This window comes from Empidonax traillii, unplaced genomic scaffold (assembly GCF_003031625.1).
Source record: "Empidonax traillii isolate 1590-97213 ecotype Southwest subspecies unplaced genomic scaffold, ASM303162v1 scaffold166:size2381449, whole genome shotgun sequence".
NCBI classification, from domain to species: domain Eukaryota; kingdom Metazoa; phylum Chordata; class Aves; order Passeriformes; family Tyrannidae; genus Empidonax; species Empidonax traillii.
The window spans coordinates 1,668,694-1,689,912 of NW_020955359.1; the positions used below are offsets into that span (position 1 = coordinate 1,668,694).

Here is a 21,219-nt window from a genome sequence, read left to right on the forward strand (position 1 = left end):
GAGGAGGGGAGTCCAAGGCTACATTCACAGCTCTTTCTGTAAGTCCCTTCACTGGAGGGAATTTCACTGCTAACCCCATCTCTGGGAAAGCCTCCTCCTGTCAGAACAGCACTGCCTTTCACCTCTGCTGCTGTTTTGGATACCTGGCTGTTGGCTCCAGATTAACAGGGCTGCAATTAGGATCCTACATCACCCCCCTCAGCTGACCCCTACCCAGTGAGAGCCCCACTGCTGGGCCTGTCACTTGGAGACAACACAGGCCCAAACCCCAGGGGATCATCAACATCATGCTGTATCTTCCAGGCTCCTTCTGCAATTGCATCTTTATTGCATCTGATTTTTATGCACTGACACAAATATAAATTTAACTAAGCTCTAATCACTGTCATGGCCTAACTCTTACCTTCTTCTCATTTGTTTACTTTTTATCAGCCTATAAAAGCAGTGATTCCCTCGTGGTCCATGAACAGTTAGAACAACACGCTATAGTCTTCATTTCATTTTTTCTAGGATGCTATAAAATTGTGATATAAGACAGGGCACAAGCACAGACAGAAAAGACCTCTCTGGCCACCCAGTTCAGTCTTACTCCTTCGTCTGTTCTCTTCACTGTTTCTTGTTTTAAACTTAAAAGCCTCCCCTCTGGTGTCTGCTGTAATGAACTCCTGCAATCCACTGCGTCATTCCAAATTATTACATGCAAGAATAAGCTGATCAATTTTAATAAACCCATTATGGTCATGTTCTGAAATAGGTTTTTTGGTTTAGTCTGTGCTTTAATAGCTAAAATGTCTCCTCTCTCTTCTTTAGACATATATTTCTAATCTTCAAATAGCTTGAAGACAATTTTAGGATGAACAAAAAATTATGCAGTTAAAAAATAATGTAAATATGACTATATTCACTACTGAAGAAACCAACTACTCAGTCTAACTTATAAAGGACCTCATCTCATTAGTTCCACTGAAAAGCAGAATCTGGAATACTCATTTGTCTACAGCTGTAAGCAACTGATTTTTTCAGTACATTCGAAACAAGTAATAATCTGTTCTGAGACACAAAAAGTGATCACACTAAAAAATTTCCCTGGATGAAAACACAAATTACATTCATTATATAACTTTGGGCACCGAAACAAGAGGAAAATTTAACTCTAGTTTAAGCTAATAATTAACAATTATTCCATTAAAGCAATGACAAAGCCCCAAAGTGAACAAGGAAGCCTATTAGGGGATCAACTGCTCCTTGTTCCAGTGCACGACATTAAATATAATGGCTGCAAATGCTGACATTTTTCTCAGTCCCAGCCACACAGGTGCCCACTTAACAACCTAATTCATGGCATTTACTGCTCCATGTTCTGCTGTGAAAATAAGTATTATCCTTCACTTAAGCTCAGCTCTGCTCTTATCCCCACTCATCTCGCAGCAATGCCGAGCTGTCACAGCAAGCACAGGCCATCACTGCCTTTGGGTCTGTGCTTCTGATGAACTCATCACAAAGAGGAAAAAATCCCCCAGTGCTACAGGAGCACAATGAACTTCATAACAACCAACTTAATACAAAGACCTACTGCTTGTATTAGATTTCCAGACTGATTTTATTAGTTGTTTTTGGGAAAACAGTGTAATGAATTACATCTGAAAGATTTTAATATCTAGAGAGTTACTGTCAGCAGGATGTGTCAGTTCAACTGTGGACCAGACTAGGCACTGTGGTCTAAAATACAAATAAATATATACTTGCTGAAGATTGGATATTTGTATGTGACAGCCCAATGGTTTCTTTGCAGTATGAGATTGTTGAACATGCATGGAGGATCTCTCATGCTTCCCTACTCCTGGGTTGATGAGGGCAAATTTAATTTCACAGTGAGCTGTTTGGAGGCTTTGAATGCTCCATTAGGTTTTACTAGAATCAGATAATTACTATAAGATGTTTATTTATGCAACCATAGTGACATTCCTTGAAACAGTTATTATTAGATGTTTAACAAATAATGTGCTACTTATCCAAATTCTTAGACATTATTAATTAATATTGGTGTAAGAGTCTGGAGAAGAAAATACCTGAGAATCATTCTGGTTTGGACTCCATCCTACCAAGCATATCAAAGTTAGGTTACAATAGCAAAAGAAGTGGAAGCAGTGAGTTTATTTAGATTAAGCTATCTTATTGTCAGGAAATTAGGTCAAACCTAAACACTGCCCTATTGATCAGGCAGTGGCATATTAATAAAAATTTTATCTTGCATTCAAACAAATAAAATTTTTACCTAGAGCCTGATTCAGTAGAACCATTTCACAGCCTCTGCTTCTACCTCTCACTTAAAAAGTCAATCTGCGTCCTTTCTCCTTCATGCTCTATTACAAATCTCCACTGACAAAGACTCAGGAATTGGGATTTAGCTGACAATTTTGCTGAAACTGCAAGTGACAGTGGAATACAGCTGCCTCCTCCCCAGCTGTGCCACTGATGGGAGTTCACAAAACTACACAAACCTGCTTTTGTTAGTAAAGCAAGCAGCCAGTTCAAATGGCAAAGAAAGCAAATATAGTAAAGGTGACATGCTTACGGTTATTTTTAAAGCTGGAACCATATTTTGAGACACCATTTTTTAACCCGCTCATGCCTGTTACAAAGACAAATCAAACATCAGCATTCATGCCCTTGACTTCTAGACGAGAGAGAGGGATATTTAAAAAAAAAAACCACTATTGTACTTTTAGTTAAAATTAAAACTTTACAAAACACCTCCTTATATGCATGCCTCCCTTAAAGACTAGAAGAGCAGCTTGATTTTATCTGGCAAGCTTTTTTTTTTTTTTAACTTAATGTTCCTTTGTTTTAGCAAAATGAGTTATTTAATGGTACTTTAAAAGCAATAATAAAAGCAGTTCAGAGACAGATTTAACATGGTAAAATCACTTTTTGAGAAAGACATTAAGCATTATCAGGCATTTTTTTCCTTTGTAGAATGTCTTACCAATTCACTGTATATAACATTAAGAACTTGAATTGGACCTGACATTTCTCTGTAATTTATTCAGTTCACAAATGTATAAATGGCAGCTTGAGCATTTGCATGCAGATTTCAGCATTACATTCAGATCTCAGCTTGTGTGCAAAACCCACCAGCAGCAAATCTCCAACCTCCCCACAAGTCAGTCACTCAAATGTGACCAAGCGAGTTCGTCTCTGACGTATTAAAGCACGAGCAGAGCAGTCTGACTCCTGCAAAGGGCACCGGGCTGAATCAGCTGCAGAGCAACTGCAAATGTGCAAGTTTGCACATTAAATCTCTGTGAAATATTGCCTAAGATGGAAGAACATACACATGCAAATTATGTGGACGTCGTCAAATAAATTAAAGTTGGGAAACTCGACAATTACCTCAATGTCCCTTAAAAATGTGCCTTAGTAAATCCCAAAAAGAAAGACAGGGGGGACTTCCTGTGAGGTACCAACTACCAACAGTATTCACTGACCTTTCCTGACCAGTCCAAGAGAATTTAGAATATTCACAATAGTTTTTAAGTGATACTGTTTTGACCAGGAACATTTGCTACAGTGTGTGCTTTCCCCCAATTTAGAAAACTGAGCAAGTTAAAGAGTTGTTTTTTAGAGTTACCCTGTAAGGCAGGTGTTTGCAGTGATACACTTCAGCCTATGATTTAAGATTTAATATCTGTAAAAACTACACTTTGGAGGAAGTCATATTAATGCACTCAATATTTATCAGAAACAAGAGACAAAGATTTTGGACCGTGACAGTTGCATATCAAATTTGGGCATGGGAAAGAGGCTCAAGATAATCCAGTTAGCAATTATCTCAGGAGAGAGGATGCCTTCAAATGTTACAGTGATTATAAACAGAAATGAAGCCATACCGCTGTCTGGTCACCAGAACCATCAGCTCTGATGTTCCTCAGCTCTGCAGCTTGTCTGTTCTGAACATAAATAACTTCACTCTCTACTGTGAACGTGTCAGAGCTCATAAGACGTACTGCTAGAATAAAAGCCACTGTGCCCATCTCATCTTGTATTCTGATCATCAAATTGTCAAGCAGGAGTCAAATGGAGACATGCTGATTTGAAAACCTGTCCCTTAATTGCTGCCTAAATATGAACTCAGAATCCTGGTATTTGGCACCTGCTTTTAAAAATCTCACTGCACATCATTGCCTGTTTTATTGTTTGAAGAAACACTGCATGGAAGAATAGGGTATATAATTTTGAGGAGACATGCAGCCAGCAGTTTTGCTTTTCACATAAAGCACATACTGTTGCCCAAAATTGTAATTAGCTGAATTGAGCTGATATGCCTTACTGAGGCTTCATGGAGGAGTTAAGTGTTAGTGAAACGTGTGAATTTGAGGGGGGAAACAAGTCCCAGAGATGCACAGACACACACACAGAGCATGGAATGCAGCCATGGGGAGCTGGCTGGCGTGTGAGAAGGTCCCAGCAGAGCTGGGGACCCTGGAAGGAGCAGCAGGACAGCCACACAGCTGCAAGGCAGGGGCCAACCATGCTTGAAGAAGAGAAAAAGCTGAGAAAAGGAGAGAGAAATAGGAAGGGACATTGGGGCAGGCAGTGCAATAGCATCTCCTGCAATCTCACAGAGGTTCTGTGAGAATTCTCTTCTAAATTCATGAACATGGTTTTTCATGATAGGAGCCTGTGTGGGTAAGTCTGTGCCTTTCTATGCCCACACACAGCATGCAGCTCAAGGGCACTGCTTTCCCCAGCTGCAGCAGGTGCCTTGCCCTACCTGGCTGCCTTTTTTCCCCCTTGTTATGCTTCAAATAGTCTTTTTCCAGCCTTGCCTCAATGACCAGCCACAGACCATCAATGAGCTGCTTATAGTTTGGGGACCTCTGTTTTCAGCTTGTCTGTTGTCAGGGCCTGTCCTGTCACCTCCTGTTTTAACTGTTCACAGTAGCAACACACGCCAGGGCTCACGGCCTGAAACATTCATCAGATGGCACAGTGAAAATGTGAAAATACGGAACAGACACAATCCTGGAAGATCTTACAATCCAAGAATGGCCCGACAGAGAGAGCAAGAGACACAGACAGCAAGGACACCAAGGAGCAGTAAGAAAACATTATTAAATATGACTGCAGCTCTGGAAAGCTGATTGAAACAATCAGATGTTTCAATCTGTTCAATTTACAAAAGATACATTATTAAAAGTATGAATGATTTATCATACTTTAAGGTACCAATATGCTGACCTACTCCATGTGGTTACCCTACCACGGAGGCTTTGGTTTAGATTGGTGGGCTAAACAAAAAATATCCAGTTTTCCAAAAAGCTGGACAAAATGAAGTTGAGAAGCTGCATCTACCCAGCAACAGTCTCTGTAAACAAATAATTTTAAACACTGTTCCATTTGTTTTGTTGAAGAGCACAGCTAAGTGTACCAATTTCAGGGCCACTGCTGGGGTCTAAGATGGCACAGAACAGCTCTAACTCCAGCAAACACTAAACCAGCTCCTTGCACCTTCTCTCTCTCCGTCAGTCCCCACAGCCTTGGCTTTAGAGGAGAGAATGCAGCACAACTTATTGGAGTGAGCTAAGACAGGTAAGTTTTGAAAAACATACTGAAAGTGTCTGAAATGAGTAAGACAACTTAAATATTTTATCAGCTACAGAATTAATAAAATCTATTAAAAAAAAAACAAAACCCACAACACCAGATCTTAGGAATGAATAAGAAAGTATGAATAGGCACAACTGCTTATACTGATGTGCAAAAACTATAAAGCAAGATGGAAAACTGCTTCTGAAACTAATGACAGACATGAAAGTATAGGCAGATTAATTAAAAAGTAGTACTAACATAATTAATTGATCAGGCATGGCAGAAGAGCAGACAGCAGAATTATTGTACTGGAATTCAGTGTATTTCAAGTACAATGGCTTAGTCTCCTACCATCACTTACACAGCTGTCTAGATTGGCTTGTTCTTTGGAAATGGATATAAAAAAGAAGGAGGATCTTTCAGAAAAATGACCTTTTTAGTCAGATGCAAGCGATATGGGGGCATCCTCCTCCTGCCCTCCTCTCAGCAAAATACAGGAATTCTGAAGTAGAGCACAATACTTATGGCTCTGACCTGTCAGGTGATGTTGCCACTCACCGTAGCAGATCTAAAGGTTCCTTCACCAAAATTAAATGTTTCAGAAATGTGCTATAAATAACCATTCGAAAACCCTTAATTAAACAATTTAATAATATAAAACAAAGGTAGAGGGATAAAAAAAAAAAAGAAATATATCACTACTTGGACTTAACTGACAGAAAGAGTGGATGTCAGACTACAGAGCACTGCACGACTTGGGCAGGAAATGTGTATAGTAGAGATTATGCCTTAACTAAAGGAATTAGTACAAGTACTCACGGTGTATTTTAAGTACTCAGTTCTAGTGATTCTGATTTCTTGTAATTAACATATACACACAAGCGAATCTAAAACTGCAAGCATAAACATTACTGGCTCACTGATAGATTATCACACTGCTAACAGATCAAGCTTAATCAAGTTCTATCAGGGGTTTTTTTGGATTATACACATTATATTAGACAAGTCTCATTTCATTTAGTCTCTAAACAGCTGCATTTTATTACAGTCAAGAGCTAAGTAAGTTTGCAGCAGACTTGCTGTCTTACTTGTTCTTTTACTCATGTAGGCAGAGCAATTAATGAAAAATAATTAAACACCTAAATAACTTTGCTGGCTAGAATGATCAAGCTACTGACAGCAGTAGCATCATTAATAAAATGTAGTTAAACCATTTCCTCCAAAGGAATTCAGCCACATAAAAATAGCTGCCAGATTCTCAGCTTCACAGTCAGAGTTTCTGGGTGGCTTCACAGGGTGACCTTGGCTGCAAACAGCTGAATTCTCTGCTGTTGTAACAAAAGGTGGTGAAATGCAGGCACTGTTTCCTGGACACCAAGCTACACTTGAAGTATGGGATGAAGAAGGAAGCACAATGCTTCATGTTAAACTAGAACAGGAAGGAAAGGCAAGAAAGAAGGCAGGGGAGTTTGCCCTCAGAGTTTGGAGGGCACTATTCTATGGAACACACACCAGCCTTGTTAAACTTGAGTCAGGACCAGAGGAGAGCTCAGCCACCAAGAATGGGATTTTTGCTACAGACCTGGCTCTTCTGGGAGACTAATCCCATGCTACCTGCTGACAGCAGTCCAGGAGGAAGTCTGGGAGAACCCCTCAACACAGATGGGCCATCAAGGTCCCACTCTCCTGGTCCTGCCACTCACAATCACAGGAGTGCTGGGGGGATGTAGGAGCAGCTGAATGGACAACACCAGCAACCTGGATGATAAAAGAAGAAAATACTAAAGCAAAAATAGTGTCCTGAGCGAGCCAGAGCTAAGATTAGTGCGTGTGTGAAAAGAATCAAAAGGTCAAGCTGGAAAGCAGCACAACTTGCTTGAAGCACAGTTGTTCAGTTGCTCTTTGTGGCTGGAAGCAGGCACAGGGATGGGAGTGGGATGTGGGGAGATAAGGAAACATCTTGCTTGGCTGGAGAGCTCGAACCTGGGGTCAGTAGAGAGTCTGTATACGGAAATGGAGTAATAAAGTTACAAAAGAGTTCTTCCTGGACTCCTGTCTGTCTCCTGTGGATTCATTCACTGCAAACAGTGCAGAGTGAGGTCCTTTTATCTACAGGGGGATGTGTTAATCCCACCAGAGACAGAGCTGACCTGGGGCCTCAGGACAGCAAACTGGCTTATTGAGGGAACTGGTACAGGATCCTGGGGGAGACTGTTCTGAAAGTTTGAGAGTGTTGACATGTCTTCAAAGACAAGTTCCTCCTAACACAAGAATAGTCCTTCTGGATACTGAGGGAAGGGGGGGAAATGTAGGCTGTAAGGAGGATGATGAGGCTAAATGAGGAACTCATGCCTGAGTACCAATGGAAAAAGGATGTAAATGGGAGTTGGAAGCAAAGACAAACCTGAAAGGAAGAATATTGAAAAAGTACCTGGACATGCAGGGCTGCTGCCAGGAAAAGCTCACTGAGGGCTGATACCTGCAAAGGGTGTGATCAGCAGCAAAAGCTTCTACTACTACTTCTACAATAAAATAATAAAGCCAATACAGGCCCACTGTTGACCTCAGACCTTCCTTTGCCTGCTTTCACTGAAATGCTCTCGCAGAGTCAAAGGAGCAGAGGAAGTACTGGTGACAGAACAAGCATCTCCTGGAAAGTTTCAACCCAAGGAAGCCCACAGGATGGATCCAAGAGCACTGGGAGCGCTGGCTGATGTCACTGAGAGGCACCTCCCTGTAACCACCTTGGTTGTGCAGTCAGGATGCTGCAGTCTGGATAAGTGGAGAACAAGATGGGTGATGGACTGGGTGTACTGCTGGGCTCAAAGGGTGTTGGTTAATGGAACGATATGGGAAGTTTTCATACAACAAAACAGAAGGTTCCAACTTGGTATAAAACACTTTTAGAAATTAATTTCCAGGGGCTTAGAAAAATGCAGTGAAACAAACACATTATCCAATCAACAATATTTTGCATTTTGCAGATTACCAATTTTGCCGTAGTAAGTTATATTATACCTAATGCACACAAATGTTTTCAGAAGTAAGCCTTTCATTGTCGGGGTGTATCTTGGTGTAAGCATCGAGTTTACAGAAATTATATTCAGTGACACAGTCGCACTGTAAGGTATTGCTTAAAGTTCTTGATTATGTACCACAATATTAGTGTTACCAGGAATAGATATCCTATTCTTGATTATGTAATCAAGAAAAACTTCTGAAAATAATATTCAGAGTTCAAACTACTTTTAATCAGCAGCTAAATACCAAGATATGATTACTTCGTTGCTCTAATGACATCTGTAATGGATTCCAAGTGCTGTGCCTGATTGCTTCCCAGCTGATCAGGATTCTGTTCATCACTTCTAGCTGCTGGAATTCTGAGATTTCTTGGAGTTCCTGTGCAAAAGGCTTCCACACTGTTCCAGGTAAATGACTATAGTGCATGCCTTAAAACAGTCACCAAAACCTTTTCACTCAGTACTCCAGGATATAATATTTTAAGAGAAGCAAGGAAGATCTGTTTCCTCACTCCTTTTTTATTGACAGGCATTGATTATAAAGCAAATAGATCACAAAACAGAGGTGAACTTCTCTTTCTCAGTAATCACACTGCAATAGTAACTGATACAACTCCAGTAATGCTGATGTGTTCAGTTTTAATACAGGTGATACAAGTGATTTAAAAGGCAATTGGAGACATGAAGATGCATGTACAAGACAAATTCACAACTGTTAAACTTAAATCAATGTCTTGTTTCATGTAATTTCTGATTTTTGCCTACTGAAAAAATGAATTTTTAATCCTGCATTTTACTGAACATAAGGGAATTGACACAGCAATTATTCTCAGGAGAGACTCCTCAGTTGAGAAGTATGAAATAATTTGAAATAATTACAGTACCATTCTACTACAGACATGCATTACACAGGTCTAAACATCCTTAGCTAGAACAGCGAAAATATTTAAATTTCTCTATGAAAAGAAGCATTTCAGCTGGTCTTCAATGATGCAAACATTTATGTGTTTAAATTACCTGAAAAATCTCTATTTGCTAAAAAAATTCTTAGATTCTCTGTTTGCTGAAAGGGTAGGATGTAGAAAACCCATTATTTGCCCTGAATTTTCTTCCTCTTATAAGGGATACTGAAGACAAAATATTTGGAACACTTACACAAATTAAAAGTTCTAATCAGAATATTTCTTAAAACCCTGCTACAGGAAGGACGGATGATCTTTAAGAGGAGATTATTTTATGATTCTGAGTTAAACCTGAACTTCCAAAATTAATGGGAGCACATAAACCAACAAAACTGCATAATGGCACACTTTATTATCAAGCTACTGAGGTGTTACACAGTAGATTCAATCAAGCCTAAATCTGTTGGTTTTTACACTTTCCCACTCTTTCAGTAAAATTGTGTTCTGATCAAAAGTATGTGTGTAGCCTCTAAATAATGTCAATCAATTTGACAGCTAAGCTTAGAAATTAACACCATGGGACACTGAAGGAATTAGGGAAAGGCCTCCAACACGCTCAAAACCTTGCTGTGCAGCAAGGGCTGGGGAGCAGCACTTTGGGTGCAGGTGGAGTGCAGGCAGAGCGTTACATAAAGCCCACAGGACCATCTGCAAGGGCCCTGGGTGGATTGCTGTGCTCACAGATGCACAGCCAACCAAGGCTGTGGGCAGCTCTGCTTCTTATCCAGGCTAAGAAATGTAAGACACTGGGCTTAGATCTGCTTTTCAGACCAATTGGCAGTAGGTAACATCACTTTTTATTTCACTCCCTAGAAAAGGACTTCTCTTCATCATATAGATAAATATCAGCAATCTGTTTTCAAGTTGCAGCTGTCAAAGTTTGTAACTCACCTTTCTAGAGGGTCTGCTGCTCTTCCTGAGTGTCTGCAGAAACACACTGAGCTCAAAGTCTCACAGCAACAGCAGAGAATTGCTAAAACTTGAATTCCTTGACTGTCAGCATTTAAAAAATGTAAATATTGAAGCATTTAAATTTATTAAGCATTAAAAAGCCAGAGAATTCTCTGAGCTTTACTCACTTTAGGTACTCAAAAAGCCATATTCATTTTTTATTCTTTTCCTGGCATTGTTTTTCCCCAGTGGTTACTGCCCCTTTTTTGTCTTCTCACAGCACTTTGTTTAGGGAGAAGTAATTTGACTGGGTGTTCCTAGGACTTTTATTTCAAAGAAGATTTCCTACTAAAAAGAAAGCAATTAACTAACGAAAGTGCAGCCCTAAAATGAATGACATGGGAAGTCAGATGAAGAAATTGGAAAAATATCACAAGAATCATCTACAAATCACACCTTTTTTCCCAAAACACCAAAATAGTAGCATAACAAGTCAAGGGAAGTAAATCAGCCTTATTGCCAATCTGAAATATAAAGGGAGTTACAACCCCCACTCTACATTTAATTGCCTTACCTGGCATTCCATGGACAAGGTCCCCACACAACACAAAGAACTTGGGTTTAGGGTTTAGCTTGTTAATGGCCTGCACTGCTTGCTCTGCCAATTTGATTTCTTCCCCCCATTCATCATCTCCATTATCAGTGTCTCCACATGTCCAGGCTTTCATCAGTCCAAACTGAGGATCTGCCCCTTGGATGAAGTAGAAGGGCCCCTTCCATTGGCACTCATCATCTAGAATGAAAAAAGGAGGGAAGAAAAAAAAGAAAATTTAAGCAGTAGAGACACTTAAAAAAGAATGAAAGTTTCCACACATCATTAAATGGATTGTTCTTCACCTAAGGAGGTTGCCATTGCTTCTACAGAAGTACAGAATTCCGTAGTCACTCATACAGGGCAAATAAAAAGGCAGAAGTACAGAGTTTTCCTCGAATGGGTAGTTATAATAAATGAAAGTATATTAATCTAATTATACCACATAGTAATTACAGACTGATTAGAGGAAAAGTATGCAGAGAATTCAGCAAATAGCAAATGGAAACTACAAGACTACAATGCAACACAAGTGTGGAATGTTAGATTTCATTTGATTCTTTTAAGACTCCAATTATTGCTTCTTTAATTAACTAAGTAAAACATACAGAAGTTTCACATTTTGTGGTTCCAGTAGACTTTTCCTTAAATTATTAAGGATTTAAATGCTTTTTGTTCTGATGGTTTTAGAGAAAAGCTGGAACTGAAGTACAAACACCAGCACACTGTGGTTTCTCCAGCTATTTATAAGCATTCATTTGTAACCTGAATGTTTCAGTTTTGAGAGCTGTATTTGGCTTAATACATTTATGTTATTGGAGTTTTTTAAACAGCATTTAAACTGTTAAAACCTCACTGACTACATTAATCTATAGTTGAATCTAAAGAGAAAATGAAACAGCAAATTATTTAAAATTAAAATATAATCCATAAATATACTTCCATATTATGTAAGTCTGATCTGAAATTCAGTCTGAGGCAAAACTGGTCTTCCAGTAACAGTACAGAAGCAAGCAGCATGTCCACCATGAATGTGCTTTTGGTTTCCTTCCACAAGAACTGGAACTGGAGCTTCTCACTTTGCAAGAAGGGGGGGATGGTTCTTTCAAGGAAGGTTGGAAAACAGAGGTCAGAATTCCTTCCTGGCACCCAGGATATGGATAGGCTGGGTGAGGGAGAAGGAATGTGGGCAACTCCCAGAAGCTGCTTGTAATTGTCATCTGTTGCTATGGCATCAGATCATTTTGCCAAATGAAAGCTTCCACACTTTAGTTAAAGTAACATTTAATATCTAAACAAAATTATTTATATACCAGCATTGACTTATTCTACATAATAATCGCGTATTTTATGGGTAGAAACTTTTAGCCACTCATTAGCTTTTAATTCTGAATTAAAATTACATAACTTATCAGAAGAAGTGAAATGAGCCATCTATCCATGAGTTTGCAATAGAAGCTTTATGGAACCAGTTGAGTGACACAAAGCAATTTAGGTTTTCACTTTATGACTTGCATGAAAAGATATGACTGCCATAAAAAGCAGCTTACATGCTGCATCAAAGGCACTGTTTGCGCAGAGAAATCAACTTACAGTTTTTATAAGTGGAAAGCTATAGAATAAGAATCAGTTAAGGAGGCTTGCATCAGAAATCCTTAATGACCTATACAAAATGAAGCCGAGAAAAGGGAATGTCTGAAACAGGAACTCAGTTTGGAGGAGTGGCACAATTCTCAAACTCATTAAATGGGGTAAAATACCAAATCTTGAAACAACATGCTAGGATTTTTAACACCTGTCCTTTTCTGGACAGTATAAATAATCAACAACACTGAGCAAAATCTACTTGTTTTGTATTGATTAATCTGAAGCCAGTAATTTTTACTGTAGTAACCTAAGTAAAATACAGGAACATTTATTTATTTTTACAGAAACTACTCAGAAAAGAGAGTCTTTGTTTTAAGTGTCAGTTATGGCCAGGCTGTGTTTCCCTTTCTGGAAGGGAATGGTGTGTGTCCAAAGGCAGCTGCAGCACCTGCAGCAGCCCAGGATGGGAGGCCCAGGCAGCAGGACTGGAGCAGGGCCCAGGTAACACCCTATATAATGCCTGAACACCCAGCAGTCTGGCAAGCAGACAATGCACATGCACAGCCCATGCCAAGCAGGTTGAAAAGCCAGAGCAGGGGTTATTCTAATATAAGCTTCATGGATATTTTATTTTCCTGACTTATATTCGTGCCAATACAGCAACTGTCTGGGTTTGAAGTACCTGAATGTTTCCAAGCCTGTGCACAGATGCTCTGGTTTGAGTGGGTGAGCGATGGTCATGTGAGGCAGAGAGAGAGACTGATAAGATGAATTTGAAAAAAGAAGTTCAGTACACAGACAGAATCAAGAAGTGGCAGAAGAAAAGAGAAACAGAAGATGCAGGGGTGGAGGTGGTGAAGAGATAGGAGGTGAAAAAAGAAAGGAACTGAAAATGATGCAAAGGTATATGCTATATTCTCCTCTAGGAAAGAAAAATATAAAATGAAGAAAGTGAAGCAGGGACAACAGAAGAGATCCAGGAATCAGGACTACCATAAATAACATTTACTTAAAATGTTAGTTTAATTAACTGGTTTTAGTCAAATAATTCAGTCAATAGCTGTTTCTGTGGCATTCAATAACTTATCAAATAGCTACAAAAATAACAGTAAGGTTGAATATTTTCTACCTTTGTTTTGTTATTTGATCACTGCAACTAGAAACACTGTTTAAAAACAAATAACCCTAGTGCTTACAGCAAATTCCATTAGCTTAATAGTTATCAAGTGGTACTTAGTGATTTTATTTGCCACAAAACAAAAGTATATGGGAACAAAATAAGGACACTGTTTAAACTTAAAACTTGATTAAAAAAAAAAATTCAGGAATGTGCTTTAATTACTATAAAGTACTATAAATAAAAGCAGAATATAATTAAGAGAGTTGTATTGGTACAACAATACTGGTGCAAGCTTGCACCTGCTACACCAACCCCTAAGCCTGTCCTGAATTCAGCTCACCCAGGAATCAACTCTTCACTGCCCTCACTGATCTGTCTTCAGAGGAGTTGAGGCAAGTTTCTTCTTATCTGTACAACATCCATCCAGCTGAAGTTCCAAGCGTTGCAACTAGTGCAATTTTACTAACTCTGCTTAAAAGTCCAGGAACAGGCCTGCACAAGAGCTCTTTCAACAGACAATATTTCAAGAGGGTAGCAAAGTGAAACCAATGGTAAAAGCATCTCCCACTACCACAGATGGATACAGACATCTTTGCCTGACAATTAAACGATTTATCAATGAACCTTCTTCAGATAATTCTTAGCAAAACTCCTGTACCCTACTTTTCTCCCTCACCAGCTGTTTGTTGGCACCCACAAGCAGAACAGGTACTGTAGGCCGTGCAAAGGAAACTCATCTGCCCAGTGTCAGGCACCACACAAGTCTGTCTGAGCCGTTTTTTGGTCTTTGCACTGAATCTCCTGAGTGCTCAAGGAAATCATTGTGCCTCTATGCCAGGGGAACGCCCAAGTCTGGCAGAGGGAACTCACAAACAGCATTGGATGCAAGGGGTGGGAGGGGGAACAGCTGTTTTTACAGTAATCATCCAGTCATGATCCAGGGCCTGGATGCTACTCCTTATAGTTTTAGGTAAACAGCATCTACAGCCACTACCATCCCTCCAGAGGCAGCAAGTAATGGCTTCTCTGGGAATAACCATAACATTAAAGGAACCTTCTCACTAGGAGTTTCAGTTTTCAAGCTTTTAGCTAGGCTGGGCAGTTGTATTACACAAGGTGCATGCTAGGTAAAGCAACAGATTAGGATTCAATTAATAATTTCTTCTTTCTCCCTTCCATCACAAAACTGAGTGGAGCTGAGAATCCCTGCAAATTGGCTCCTCCTCCCCTTGAACACAGAAGCTGTTTGCAACTTCAGAATTTACCATAACAATAAGCAAACACAAATGCAGAGAAGAGTCAGCAACCTCTCCAATAACTGATGCACACCCCCTTTTCCGTTTCTGAAGGACAAACCATGTCTGTGGTGCTGCTCTTCCACACTAAGTCACTGAAAACTCCTATTTCAAACCCCTTTTGTTCCCAGGCCTCCTTAAGAGCTGTACAGCTGACTGCCACAGAAGAAGTCCAACTTCAGGACATGTTATGCCTCAGTTTCAATAGCTTCCTACTCCTTCTCTGCTCCCATGCATTCCAAAGTACAGATAGAGGATCAATGCAATGTATTTTTAGTAGCATTGCCTGAAAAACAGTGCCAGCTGCTAATTTTATCTAAGGATTAATTCTGTGAAGGACCGAAGTAGTCAGCAGCAATTCACAGGAGAAATCCTCAGCCGTGGATTGTGATCACAGGCAAAAAAGACACTTCAAGGACTTAGGTGGGATTTCAGCTGAGCCTCACGATTTGTAGAGGACAATAGCTAACATTGCTGGGTCTTTATTTCTTCTCCTTTTGCTTTTCCTAGTTCTCCTCTCTTCTCTTTCCCTGTCTCCAAGGATCACAAACAAGCATCTCTAGATATTGCTCACAGAAATGCTCAGTACTGGGGGGATGTCTAGTATTTCCCTGGGGAGATTTTTTTTAAAAAGTGCATTCGTTGGTTTCAACAGTATATTGGTTTTCTTCTTCCTCTACACTCTGCAGCATTTAATGGAAACAAATTAGTCATGAAAAGTTACTCCTGTGCACAGTCTCTCTCTCTAGACACCATTGTGTCAGGGGAGAACGAGACACGTGTCCAGTGCCTGCTCAGTAAGCCATGGGCAATAATAATCAGGAAAATGCCCTCATTGTCATGTTGGGTTTGTCAGGAGAAACAATTTCACTTTTCTGAATGATCAGAGAACAGCACAAATAGATCCATGGTTCCTGCCCTGTGCTGTCTCTGCCTACAGAGGGTACCTGTGAGACTTTTTCCAGGTAAAATTAAGCAAGCAGCACAACCTTGGTTTTCCAAAGAACTTAAATGCAGGAAGGGAAATGGAATCTTTTAACTGAGGTCAGTATGTGTACAACATAGACAATACAATAAGCAAAAATGTGTTTTTATTACTTTGTCCTGAAATAGCTTAAAAACCAATTAAGGACTTGCACTAAATTATTAATAATTCCATCAATAGATATGGCCTAAACCCCCTATCATTATTGTCTGTATGTCCAAATTCAAAAAACTTCCATCTAATGAAATGTGCATTTCTTTCAGCTGTATTTTCCATTTGCACCTGAGAGTCTAACAAAGATATGACTACTGAAGGTTGTGAGGAATGACCAAGGTAACCTGCTGAGGAAGGTTCAGGGGAAAAAAAACCACCAACCTTCAAAACAGGTAACAAAATACATTTTCAGAGAGAAAATAAAACCTTTTAAAGAGTAATTATTTTAAAAATTACGTACTACAGAAATTCTGTTAGTAGAAACACTTAATGACAGGACATGGTTTCTCACACAAATTAGGCAGTGTTACTATTTCCAAAAGATGTACTTTCAAACTTCTTAGATAACTATCAAGGTAAGAAATGCCCCCTCAGGCACAGTTTACTTGTACTGAGGGCTACAGGATGCTAAATTCTAGTCATGCCTTATGCCCACCCCCAAATTTAACATGTAAACTCATTACAAAAACTTTACAGCCCAGAGCTGTAGGTGTGAAGGGGGGTGGTTTGCATAATGACAAGGTGAAGTCACAGAAAGTTGCTCAAAACCCACGTAAAAATTTGCCTAATTCATATGAGATTTGGAGACAGTATTGGGAATGGAATATGCAAGCTGGGAAGCAGTTTGATCAGTGCTCAAAAATATTACTGTTGAAGAGCTCTAGAACAGTAATCGTAATGTGCCAAGATCCAACACTTATGTGAAAGCAAGAAAAAATAAGAAATCAACTGCAGTTGTATTTCATTTCAAAGGAGGGCGAATTATATGTAATTATGATGCTTTTAAAAAGTGCAAAAATCCTTGAAGGCAGCATGGAAACTATTCAAAGACACTATCCCAGAGGCTCAGACCATATGCACAGCTTTCACTAAGAACTTCAGAAAAACCAAAAGGAATCCAGACAGTCTAAACAACTTAAATAACAGCCATAAGGAGGGTAGTTAGAGCAGGACAGCATCCTCTGAAAAGCTTAAGCATCCAAATAAAGGAAACAGGAAGATTTTCTGCACTGGAAGGTGAGATACCAAAGTCCAAGAAGTCAAGCTAAAAAAAATGAAGAACTGGATACAGCATAAATCTGGAGACTAATAAAGCCTTTTGAAGAGGAATTAGGAACAGTTAGCCTAACACTCACTAAGGTTAACAGATGTTCCAGACATGCAAGATGCATCCAAGGATAAAGGCTGGGCAGAATAACAAGGTACATTTTTGTATGCACCTTTATTGGGAAGGAACCTGTGAAGAGCTAACGTGAGAATGCTTCCTGACAGAAAGTGCATCAGATCTGTCCCAAATCAAAATCCCAGCAGCTGATTCAACAAACAGAAGTGAACACTAACAAACCACTCAGATGTGGTGGCATCCACAGAACTCCTCAGAAGTGAAAACCAGCTCCTCTGCACCAAAGAACAGGAAGCTGCCCACTATCACACCTGAGCAATTTGGTACCATCTGACTGCAAAACTGGCATCTGTGCAGGCAAGTGAATGGAAACTCAAATAAAGACAGTAACTACTGTGCTTACTGATTCTTCAGAAGAAGTAATCAACAGCTGTCACATGGACAAGGGAGATCCACTTGATACTATCTCCAAGAGGCATCTAAGAGTTACTCACCAAACACTGCTAAGGAAGTCAAATCTTGAAACGTGAAAGCAAGTCCTTGCACGCACAGAAAACTGATAAGAAAAAAAAGAAATGGACAAGATACACAGATCCCACTCAGATGTGTACTGGGACCTATATTACTCAACAACTTCAAAACAATCTGAAACAGCAACTGAAGAGCGAATAAGTGAAATTTGCCAAAACTAAACCATTCTGGTGGAATGAGAATCAGGCCTGGTTGTGAAGAACTGGGGAGAGAGTTCTTATTCAGTGACTGTTCAAAAGAGCTGACCAACTACAATGGAAAAAATGTGCAGGATAGTGCACACCACCAACTTCATACAAACTACCCTAGTTCCCGGAAGTGCTACGAAGAAAAGTCAACTCAACATTCAGTAATGGCAAAAAAGCAGGAATTGGAAAGGAATAGAGAACATAGCAAAATGAAAAAAATATGAGAAGCAATTGCATAAACTTGAAAAGAGTTTGCAAAAAATTAGTGAGGGAGGCATGACGGAGGAACATAAAATCACACATGGAACTGAGAACGTGAGTAGGCAACACTGATTATTTGCCTGCTCCAGATAAAGGTTTTGGAACCATCAACTAAAACCAGCAAAAGACAGGTTCAAACAGACACTTCTCAACCAGTTAAACTGACAGTACTATCACTTCCTCAGTTACTTGAAAAAAGTGTTTACCTACTTTCACAGGAATTCTCTGCACAGCATGCAAAAAACCACTTAACAAACCAAAACAAAATAACCCCATGACTTTTGAAGAGAAGTGGTGAAGACACCATTTACCCCAACATATGGTCCTGTTTCTTCACTAAAATACTAATAGAAGTAGATGACATCTGAAACATAATTTCACATGAGTGGAAAAGACAGATAATTCATTTCAAAAGTAAAGCCAGAGCATAGCAAGGTCTCTTGCCAATAAAGTAGGGTATTTGTGCACTGTTTACTACTGTGCCTTGATGATTACATGGATAATTTAGATCACTAACCTTGAACTCCCGATTCACATGTCCCGTATCAAAGAGCAGACTAGAGCAGGTTACAGGTAAACCTCCACATTACATAAAAGCAGACCGAACAAATTTCAGGGTGTGGCAGAGTGATTTTGCAGAAAGGGCAGTAAGAAAAAAAAAACAAGTAAGGTCCAAGTGATGGCCCTCAAATTTTAAAAAGAAAAGGTGTGCCAAGCCATAGCAGTGGCAATAAATGCTTTGTGTAGCTATATGTTTAACAGGAGTGAAAACTAAAGACTGAGGAAAGCAACAAAACACAGAGAATTGATTTTCATCTTCTGTTTTTTTCTCAATCATTTAGTTGTGTTGAACTTTAGTCTGTTAAGAAAGGGCTAAGTAAATTATTTACAAAGAAATAGTGCACCCAAAGATGGTAGCTGGACTACGGCAGCCTAACAAATCCTGAACAAGATTAAAAACAACCAGTGGTAAGAAAAGCGTTAATTAATAGGTAAACAATTCCAAGCAAGGACACTTCAGGAGAAAGAAGCACACCTGGAAAACAGATTCCCAAACGACATGTTTTCTTCCATGTTTACGGCAATTTTCAAGAAGTACTTAGATAAAGCTTTTATTCAGAAATTTTTACACTGCTGTTGAACATTCCTTTTGTTACAATTTCACTATACAGTTGATGTAACTAGATGGCTTGTCTGCCATCTGTCCCCTCAGCAAATGCTACGCATTCTGTTCCAAACCAACCAGACCATCTGCAATTAATAGGTTGCCAGAATGACTGTATACGTATACTTCACATGCTCCGAGTTGGTGATTTTTTCTTTATTTGGCAACAAGCAAAGCCAAATATTTCCAGCAAAACCCAAGAAAATACCACAAAACCGTAGGGACTGAATAGCCTTGCCGACCTCGCCAAACCAATACAATCTGAAATTCATAAATACAAGGAAATAAAAGACCTTCCACGCATGGCAATAGGAAAAGATTTCTTAAAACAATCGAGTTGTGCCCCTGGGAAACCTTGGCACGCTGTAGAACCTCCATCCTTGGGAGAATTTTACAAAGAGGTGACATACACAGAGCTGTCCAACATGCTCCTGTGTCGGTCCAGCCACAGCCACAGGTGGCTGTGCCATCTTTAGCTTGGCACGGCCTCCTCACTTACTCACCTGGGGAGTCTGGAATCACGTCCCCAATGGAGCTACAGCCGAGGGGATCCCCGTGCTGCCTCCGCACAGTCTGGAAGAGCCAGGGACTGTGCTGCCGACCTGCCCCCTGACAGAGGCTGGAGCCCCCTGAAGAAAACGGGACCTTCCCTACTTACGAACCATTGTAGGACTGCCTTTCATCTAAATAACAAAACCAGTGACCTGCCGGTCACCTGTTCGGTCACCCTTACAGGTACGAACACACGCCAGCACAGCGCCGGTGCCAACACAAGCTATGCAGGTCAGTTTCAGGGGCACAGACAAGCATTTCAAAACGACTCTGGCGCCGGGCACCGCCGGCATCCTCCGGGAGCCGGAGCGCGGTGACAAACGGCAAACCCGGCCGGCCCCGGCCCCGCGGGGCGGCCACAGCCTCGAGTGCCCCCGAGCCGCGGCCGCCCCGCGCCACCCGCTCCCCACCGCGACCTTCCCGGCGCCGACACCGGCCCAGAGCCCCGGCCCGGCCCCCCTCGCCTCCCCTCCCCGCCGGCAGCTCCTCCCGCCGCCGCCGCCGCCGCCGGGGAAGCCCCGGGCCTCCCTCCGCACCGCACGCCCCTCCCGCCCGGCGGGGAAGAGCCGCCGGCGCCCGCCCGCTGTGCCGCCCGGCGCTGGCCGTACCTCGGCGGAAGGCGGTCAGGGTCCTGCCGCGGGCTCGCAGGAACGCGTCCCCCGCCGCCGCCATCGCCCCGGCCCCGCGCGGCCGCTGCCGGGATCCGCCGGGCCCGGGCGCCGAGGGGGCGGCACCGCCTCCGCCGGGGGCGGCGCCTGGCGCGGGCGGGGAGGCCCCGCGGGGCCCGGCGGCGGCCGCGCTGAGGGCGGAGGGGGCGGCCCGAGCAGGGCGGGTGTGAGGGTGGGGAGCGCTGGGCAGGCGGCTCCGGAGCGAGCGGATCCCTCGGGTCAGCCCCGGGAGCAGCGCGGCGGCCTCGGCACCGCCGTGTGCGGGGGGGCGGCCGCGGTGGCTGCGCCTGGGACCTGCCCCAGAGGTGCGCTTGGCTGACCTGCGAACTGAAGAAAACTGGAGTCAAATAAAAGCACTGGCAGCCTTCCTCTGTACCTTGATGGGTTGTTCTCCGGGCCTGGTTTGCTCAGGGTTTACTCGCACTCACCAAGTTGGGCATCAACAGTTATGTCTCCTTGAAAAGGAAAAGAGAA

General features: G+C 41.4%; 1 protein-coding gene across 3 annotated transcripts in view; it reads right to left on the reverse strand.

Annotated features, from left to right (window-relative positions):
- CPPED1 (calcineurin like phosphoesterase domain containing 1) overlaps window positions 1-20,780 on the reverse strand; it is a 38,730-nt gene extending 17,950 nt beyond the window's left edge. The window contains exons 1-2 of one of the 3 annotated variants that reach the window (XM_027885464.1): window positions 20,686-20,780; window positions 11,040-11,258 (exon numbers count right to left, since the gene is read on the reverse strand). In XM_027885464.1, the coding sequence (XP_027741265.1) occupies window positions 11,040-11,258; window positions 20,686-20,749 (283 nt within the window). In that variant the 5' untranslated portion in view covers window positions 20,750-20,780. Of the gene's footprint in view, window positions 1-11,039; window positions 11,259-13,326; window positions 13,417-20,233; window positions 20,354-20,685 lie in introns of those variants that run through there. The other 2 variants (XM_027885466.1, XM_027885465.1) reach the window with 2 other exon arrangements.
- Window positions 20,781-21,219: the final 439 nt, after the last annotated feature.